This window comes from Brachycentrus maculatus, unplaced genomic scaffold, assembly GCF_059751285.1.
Source record: "Brachycentrus maculatus isolate JH-2025_06_01 unplaced genomic scaffold, ASM5975128v1 h1tg000293l, whole genome shotgun sequence".
Classification (NCBI taxonomy): domain Eukaryota; kingdom Metazoa; phylum Arthropoda; class Insecta; order Trichoptera; family Brachycentridae; genus Brachycentrus; species Brachycentrus maculatus.
This window is the reverse complement of record NW_028281044.1, coordinates 1,695,061-1,704,367: the sequence shown is the minus strand read 5'-3', so window position 1 is coordinate 1,704,367 and position 9,307 is coordinate 1,695,061. Positions and strand designations below refer to the sequence as shown.

General features: G+C 30.0%; 1 protein-coding gene across 1 annotated transcript; it reads right to left on the bottom strand.

Annotated features, from left to right (window-relative positions):
• Window positions 1-1,158: 1,158 nt before the first annotated feature.
• Uch-L5 (ubiquitin carboxy-terminal hydrolase L5) lies at window positions 1,159-2,377 on the bottom strand. The gene has a single exon (XM_088267334.1). The coding sequence runs from the start codon at window positions 2,288-2,290 to the stop codon at window positions 1,319-1,321; it is 972 nt and encodes a 323-aa protein (XP_088123460.1). The 5' UTR covers window positions 2,291-2,377; the 3' UTR covers window positions 1,159-1,318.
• Between the last annotated feature and the right edge of the window lie 6,930 nt (window positions 2,378-9,307).

Here is a 9,307-nt window from a genome sequence, read left to right as displayed (position 1 = left end):
TTCTTACCTTCAACAATGCCCCACCCCGAAAAACAAAATACTCGTGTAAGATTTGATTCGTGCATATGAATGTTTTTTACGTACTTGTATTACATTGTCTCAAATTTTTAGTAGAAGATAAAAGTAATTGTGCATAAAATTATATTCATTAAACTTCTTGTACAGAATAAATGTACATTGGGGTGCTTATTGCTTAGAAGCAATGTCTTCTAACAAACCAAAAACAAACTCATGATACTGGTCAAGTTTGTAAAGCTGTTTGAAATAAGTGGACAGATAGAAACTGTGCATAAATGAAAACGATAAAAAATTACAATGAGTTGAAGTTTGAATAATAATATAATTATAATATTGTATATTTGTAAAACTGTAAAATTGATTTTAAAAAAGGAAGACAATGGGAGTAAGATCGGAAAATATGTCCAAGGGGTAGAGATGTAGAGGAACCAAGGAAGGGATGATATGATCAACATTTAAGATTCTAAGAATAAAATATAATTTTATACATAATTAATAAAAATAGATCCTTTCAACACAAAAATGATAAAAAATCATATAGTAAAATAATATTATCAGATGCATCAAGTGCTACTCTAAGATATTTATTTTTATTTAAATCTCTTACAAGTAAAGTATATATTACTTAGGTAGAACTATTTAAAAACAATTCCTCTCCTCCGGCGGGAATCAAACCCAGGATATCCTTATGTCCAATGTTCTCGAGATAGTATTTTACAAAAAGGCATTCTGTAAATGATCCAATTTTATCGATAATACCTCATGTACAGTAGCCAAATGCTTTTATCACTAGACTACAAAGGTGGATATTATTATTTTATTCTACTCATTTATGGTCCACGTCCGTTAAAAACAATAATTATGCAAGTTAAATAAACTAAATTCTACAGAAAGTTTAAAAACAAAACCTTGACAAAAACTACAACAATATGGAGATAGGGTCGGGACTACTCATTCAGTGAACGTTTAAATCTTGCCAGCTTTACACCGAAGAAGTCCAGATCCCGTTTTGTCAAGTCATGAAGTTGCTCCAACATGAGCATTTAATATTTAAATATATAAATTGAGTATATAAATTGATCGGAAATACAATCATGGGTAAAGCCTAGTAAAAATATAAATATTATAATAAAAGCAAAATTTCAGAATAAAAAAAATATTTTATTGCATATTTAAGGTTCATTTTCATTTTATACAATACACATAAGTTACATCATGGTTAGTATTGGTGTTTCTTCATTACTAATTCAGAAACAAAAAGTATTTAAATTATCAAGCTTCAGATCAATAATTAATATATTTAAAGATCCAGTTTTTTCACAACCTTGGACATGGCCTTTTCCTTAGCTTTTTCATATAGCGGCATCAACTTTCCTTCTTTTGCTAGGATTTTCAACAGCTCTACGATGAACGCCATGTAATTATGTTTCCGCCGAGCAATTTCCGCCTGGTTCCTTCGGTTCTTGGCTATCTCTGTGTCTATTAACATCTGTATTCGAGCGATTTCAATCTTCTGAGCATCCGTTTCCATCCCGCTGTCCTCCGCCTCGCGAGAAATCTCAGCAATCTGTCTCTCGTATATCATCTTGCGGTCTGAGACTAAAGCCATCAAGTTGAAGTGGATTTCACCTTCACTATATTTATCTATCCTGTTTTTAATAACTTCCCTGAAGACATCGATCCAACTCTTATCCGAGGGAATAGCGCCCAAGTCGATAGGACCACCTTTTAATCCGTCTAATTCGTAAAGTCTGCCGTCGATCGGAATATAACCTACAAAATGGAAAACGTCATCGTCTTTGCCGGCCGCTTTCGAGTCGTATTCGAAAAGAGTCTGCCTCGCGAACGAATTATGCACTGTTCTTATTAACTCGGAATTACTCAACGTTAATCCTTTCATCTGGGGGTCGAATGACTGGCTGAAATCGCGAAGACCGCCCAATGTTTGGCCCAAAACAAGATCGGGGTGTTTACAGTTCATCAAGAGGTTAATAACTGCTTGCGTAGCGCACGCGTTGTTTGTGACTTGTTTAGCGAAATATATCTTATCCAATCTGTTGTCTTGGACGACTGAGCCCAAAGGCTCGGTGTCTGGCACCCATTTGAATAGGAATATCAGTCCGTGAATTGGATGTAATTTTTCAAAGGCCTCCTTGTTGAGACTCCATATCTCTTCGACTTCGACACCTTTCACGCCGAACTGGCGAATAAGCTCGGTAAATACTCCGGGATCACTTTCGATGAGGCTCCAATTTCCGGCACTTTCAGTCATTTTAAATAAGCGGTGTTTAGTTTTTAAAATTTAAAAAAGTGCAAAACGCAAAACAACGCGCACGATGACTTTATCTTATTTATTAAATAACCATAGAAATTGTCAATTCGTGACAGTACAAACGGCTACACCTCAGCGTAAAATTATGTCAAACGCACTTTTGAGTATGGATGTTTAGTTACAGTAAAAACGATCTTAATAACACACTTTTACTTCTAAAGCTAATTATTATTGAAAATCATTATTAGAAGTCTTACTTTCTTACCGAATCCGAAGAAAAAAGTGATAGAAAATCTAGAAAAAATAAAATTTAAAGGAAAAAAATGTAAATACATATTTGCTTTTATAAGTCGGAGAAAAAAATAATAAATAAAAAAATTTTTTTAAGAAAAAAACAAGAGTTAACCCAAAAAAAGCTTTTCTCTAAAAATAAATCGGTAAATACAAATCACCACGAGGAAAAAAATATTAAAACGTCATGTTCATAATATATTTGTAAAAAAAAGTTATAGAGCAGAAAATAAAACAAGAGGTGCATTTTTTTATGAAATTTATTGAGATCTCGATTGTATGTATACTATTAGAATATCACTGGTATAAAACTCAATTGACAGTACTTAGAAACTAAAGCATTGATTTCCTTTTTAAATTGCTAAATTTTCTAAAACATTACATTCTTGTAATTTCTATGTACATTTTTTTTATAAAATAAAAGTCAACTGATATTTAATTCAATGTGATTAAATCCGACAGTGCACGGCTGAAAAACTTATTTAATCTAAGAAAATAATGTAAAATCGATTATTTTATCGTTTTTACACAAATGAAGAAACAAGCGAGTACTTTGTATGAAATACAAAAAAATGCATTTTTTAAAAAGAATTACAGAGTTTACTTGCAAAGGAAGTCAGTATCAAATACTAAATAAAAACAATTCATTTCAGGACGACCAAACAGGAGTACAGAGTAAGCGGGGTAGTAAATTACAAATATTTTAATGGTTTTGAATTTCAGACCTAGAATTTTTCCAAAAAAATATTTATACAAATACCCAAAGACAATTATTCTAAATCACCGTGCACTGTGAGATTAAATTATGTCATTTAATTAAATTTATCAGTATAGAAACAAACAATCACAAATAAAAAAATTAAAAAGATTACATACCATACGTGAAACACAAATTGTTTATAAATAAATTAGAAAAAAAAATCTGTGTGCGCCTTAAACTTTAGCTGGTTGCTTTAAATGTTTAAATCAACTAACGAAATAAAAATATTTTAAAACGCAGGAAAAATATATTTACGAGTCAAAAACGCAATTCAGTCTGGGCACGAACAAGAAATAAACTGATTTTTGAGGGCATGTACCCCGTAATAAATGTAATGAAAGTTGTAAATTACGACATATTATGTAATATTTATCACCGCAAATAACATTAGGGTTAGCGGTATTTAATATACAACGGTAAAAAATATGTTACAAAATTTGGAACATTCTCAGTGAATAACAATGTGAATGTTCTGTTTATGTGCACAATAAAAAAAAACCAAATAAATGAATAAATGTGAAAATGATTTTTTTATAGGGCGGAAGGGGGGGGGGGTAGTACCTAAAGGGCGAATCGGTTCTTGAAAATGTTGAATCTCATCACTAAGGTAAGGTAATTTAACAAATCATAAACGTGGTTTACGATCGACTGTTAATTTCTGAGTTATTTTAGCACCTTTTAAAGTTAGCATAATGCAATATTTAAAGTATTGTAGTACCAATGCACCAGTATGTTGAGGCGTTTATCTCGTATTGAGTACTTTTAAGGATATTTGATTCCAATTTACCATCGACATTTATAGTACCGTAGAACGGGGCTACTTGAAATTTAATGTATTACTTGAGCCCGTTCGCCTCTGTAGTGTAATGGTCAGCGCGCTCGGCTACCGTTCTGGAGGTCCCGGGTTCGATTCCCAGGGGGGGGGGGGTCAAATAAATATAAGTGATTTTTTTCACTGTAATATTTATTCAATATTACCCTGGACTAGTCCTGAGGCGGGGGGCTGATCACCTTTCCTTCATGTGTAAACGATCAAGATAACACTGCGTTTATATAAAGCAGTGCCCTATGCACCATTGGGGTGCGGATAAGGGTTTTATTATTATTACTTGAGCCCACTACAAAAAAATTAATAAATCTGTATTTGCTATACAAAAATGAACGTATCGTGACAAAAGTGTCACCTGTCAAGGAAACAATGTATCATGTCGATACGTTAATTATTGTAGACCAAATACAGATCTAAATATTTTTTTTGTACTGGGCTCAAGTAACACATCAATGTTCAAGAAGCCCCGTTCTACAGTACAAAATAATGTTACAATTTTTTAAACATTTAATATTATGATTGTTTTTTTTTTATAAATAATAAAATACCTTACTGTTGAGTAAAAAGAGTGAAATAATTTATCAACTTTGATTGAAAACAGTTCTTTTCTCGCGCACCTACATAATAGAGATGTTACTAATATCGTTTCTTTCTTCTTTCTTTACTAAAAAGTACTGCGTAAAATGTGAAATAATACAATACATAATTTACCTACATACACATCATTATATCAATAAATGTCAGGGAAACATCACATTATATACATAAAGATTAAAAGGGAAATACGCTACAAAAACACAGTCACAATTATATCATCTATTTTGCAGATTTTTTCATTTATTATTAAATAAATTACACCGTACAGAGAAAACCACCTAGGCTATTAAAAAATTAGGATCATAATGAAAAAAAACATTTTTTTTTGTAAAACGGAGATTGATCAAATCAAATTTAAAAACCTTATTGGGATCTTTAACCCCTTATCACTGAGAGCGTAAAATAGGGACATCAAATATAATCGAAAACTTTGGGACAAAAACCAGACATATCGCAAAAACTGTTTTATTACTGATGACAGTAAAAACCAAATATCCTCGGTTAGCATTTTACATAGCGGGATATACGTTAGGAAAATATACATGTATATATTTTTACAGTTTTCATGAACAAATAATGCAATCATGACCAAGTAATATAGAAATGAGAAAATAATATTGGAAATATCTTGTTTTTGCTTCAAAGTCTTCAACTTTGAAGTAAAATTAATATTTCATACTGGACCCACTGTTTATTATCTTTGTTCAATTATTTCCGCGTGCATTTGATTGTTATTATAAACACGTCAAACGCCAACTCTAAAATTTGTCGATTTTGAAATTCACAAAAAATAACTTTTCGGTAATTTAAGTATTTTAATATTATAATGCATTCAGTTCCTTTAATTTTTTTATTTGACGATGGGTTCCATAGTAAAAGCATTTTGAATATAGCACTTGATTGAGGTCGCTGGTGCCCCCATGGCGCTGCGGTCCAACACAAGCGAGGTCACCAGTGCCCCCCATGGCTTTTAACGTGTTAAAAGTGTCACATATGGGACATATTAAAAGTGTATCACATAATATACATTTAAAAAATATATATTTTTGAGATATAAGTATTGTATGTAACGAATATGACACATGACGTAGTTTATTTTGTAGCGTATACTATTTACTAATTACGTACATTTATTAAATCGATATTATTTTTATTCTAAAAAATGTAGCAGAACATAGAAATATTATATAAATATATATTTACCAGATAAACAAAATGGAATTGAGTTTTATCTACGATTTTATTTTTATTATTATAATTCACATGATGTAAAAAAACCTTTTCAATAAGCAGATACGACACAAATATTGTGTTTTATCTGGACCAAAAAAACATACCTTATTCACCATACCATACATTATTTTGTTCATCTGTGTGAGTTACTTTCTTCCAAATACTTGGATTAAAAAATGAAATTTTAATTTTTATAAATAAGCTACTTAAAATATTTTATACAAATTATGAAAACGTGCCTAATAATTATGTATTATTAATAGATTTTTAGTTTTTAAGAGGTCTATTTTTTCATGTCTAAAATTAATATATTTACAAACGTGCTCACTTACATACATACTGATCTATAATAATAGATTTATATTATCCACTGACACTTCGTGATGGAATTGCATTTTTAATATATTATTAGATTAAAACCAATATTTTTAGCTTTTCCACTTTTTTTTATTTGACCAGCGACCGGGTTTCGTCGTTACCGACATCATCAACCAGTCTGATGATGTCGGTAACGACGAAACCCGGTCGCTGGTCAAATAAAAAAAAGTGGAAAAGCTAAAAATATTGGTTTTAATCTAATAATATACGATCTATAATATATGAGAATTTATTTTGTATATAAATATAAATGTGGTATAATGATGCAATAAAATAATTTTAATATTTTAAATACACGTGTATCATTTTTCTACCAGATTTTTTAAATTCAGTACGGAACGAGAAACGAAAAAAAATACCGTGAAATTATAGATGTTTTTTTCGTATAAAAAAAAGACCAGGCCTTATTTAAATGAAGCAAAAAATAAAGTAATTATATTCGATTTTTTATCAAATGCTTTGAAATTTTGATTTTTATAATTTTTTTAAACAGATTCGTTTGTAACCATTTTAGGTTTATGGAGATAATGGTGACCATTATTTATATTATGAATATTTGGAAACAGTAAATCGGAGTGATCGGGATATTAGTAATAAATGCTTTGAAATTTTGAAAAAATATTTGTTTTTGATTTTAAATTTTAAATAGATTTGTTTTGTTTTTTTTTAACCATTTTAGGCGATAATGATGACCATTATTTCCAACATAAATATTTGAAAATAGAAAATCTGTTTCAACCGGATATTAGTTACAAACATTTGAATTTTCGAAATAATCTTTTGTTTTTCATCATTGATTTTACAGAGATTGGTTTTTAATAATTTTATTACCATTTTTTTAATTTATTTTTTTTTATCAGAAAATCAGATTGAACCTGATATTAATAATAAAGGCCTTTAACTTTTAAAACAATATTTTATTCTCCGACATCGATTTTTTACAGATTTTGTTTTTAATGATTTTATAACCATTTATGTTTTATGGCGTGATGATAATGACTATTATTTCCACTATGAATATTTAAAAAAAATAGTTTATTTTTTCTTAAGCCGTTTCTTTTCTTTATTTTTATTTGTTTATTATTTTAATTTCATTTCATAAAAAAATGTTGCAAAACATACATGGCTGAATAAGTATTGCACCCACTAATTAGTCAAGCTGGAATAAAGATTTATTATTATTATTATTTATTATTAAAATAAAAATCGTATAGAACCGGATATCAATTGAAAATTTGAAATAATCTTTTATTTTTCGTCATTAATTTTACAGATTCGTTTTTTAATAATTTTAAACCATTTTAGATTTGTGGTCATAATCTTTTGTTTTTTATCATTAATTTTATGCGGATTTATTTCTAATGACTCTATAATTGTTTTACGTTTATGGTGAAGATAATGACCATTATTTCTTTTGTGAATACTCGGAGATAGGTAACCGGATTTGGCCGGACATTAACAAAAAATGTGATTATCAAAGCATGCGCGACGTTTTTAGACGAGCGGTATAATTGACAGAACCGTTTTCTGCTATTTATTTTAAGCCATTTTTCTACTTTGGAATTTTGGATATTTGAATATTGTACTAAAACTGAAGAGATAAGGCGTAAGACGCAGCAAATCTTGGTCACAACTATCGTCAAGAACCTTTTCTCGAACCGATTCAGTTGGCTTGGCCGTGTACTCCGCATGCCTCCCGAGAGCCGCCATCAAGCTTGCCTCTTTTACAAGGCATCAGGTTCCCGACCGCTGCCGACAATTTGTCGGCAGCTCTCGTCAGTACTTCGGGACGCGGATCTGACTTGGGAGGATGCAAGGGAGCTGGCAGCCGACAGAAATACCTGGAGACAGTTTATGGACTGTATATGCTCCACCCAGGGAGCGGATATGGCTTAATAAATTAAAACTCAATTTAAATATGTTTAACATTAATTTTGTTATTTTAAATATTAAATTTAAACCGTAGCAGATCTGCGGGTAAAAACTAACGCATTTTACACATCGTTCACTCCTTTCAAGAACGTCATAAATCAAAAAACTTCATTTTTCAGGAGTACGTTTTTAAAGTTTAAAAAAATAATACAATATTTTAAAAATAAATATCAAGCCACTTAGTGAACTTTTTACTACGCAACAGATCTTTTTAGGTAAAACCTGAAGGTTTTTTCTCCTTTTAAAAAAAAACAGTTTTATTTAAAAAAATAATTAAACAATACGTTTTCTTCAAAATGCAAAAACAACACTTTCTGCCCTGTAGCGGGTAAATATTAAGTTAAAAATATGCCTCTTTTGCTGGGATATAGTACATTTTCTGGGCATTCCGAAAATATGCTCAACTGAAAATTAACGATTTTTGATTTATGACGTTCTTGAAAGGAGTGAGCGACATGTCAGAGACAAATCAATTTATGAGAATATGGAGTTCCAAGTATCATTATTATTGGCTGGTTTAGGTGATTAATTTACACACTCTAACATTCACCATTTTTTCCATGCTTAAAACTTGCATACTTTTCTTATTATTTAGAGAATTTTGGAACTCGTACATATGCAATATGAGTTCGAATCATTATCTCTGGAGTTCTTGTGGATGTTTTAAAAATAATCCCTAAAGGGTTAAGTGCAGTATTTGCATGCAACGAAAATTCTTTAAACATTGTGTATATAAAAAAGGCTTTAAGACGAAAAAAATTTTAGGGAAAATAGACTAAAATTTGGTAAAAGAGAATATAAAAATACATCAATCATAGAATTAATGATTAAAATATATATTTAAAAAAACTTCTAAACGTTGAATATAATATGTTAACAGAATATAGAAAAAAGAATCACAAATGGTTTTCAAACTCATTTAAAAATGGAGAAATAAATGGACGTACTTTAGATACACAAATAATTTGAAAAATAGAAAAGTTTCCATATATATATA

What these genes read in the sequence shown, in the direction of transcription:
- Uch-L5 (XM_088267334.1), bottom strand. Translation starts at nt 2,290, where the DNA reads ATGACTGAAAGTGCCGGAAATTGGAGCCTCATCGAAAGTGATCCCGGA.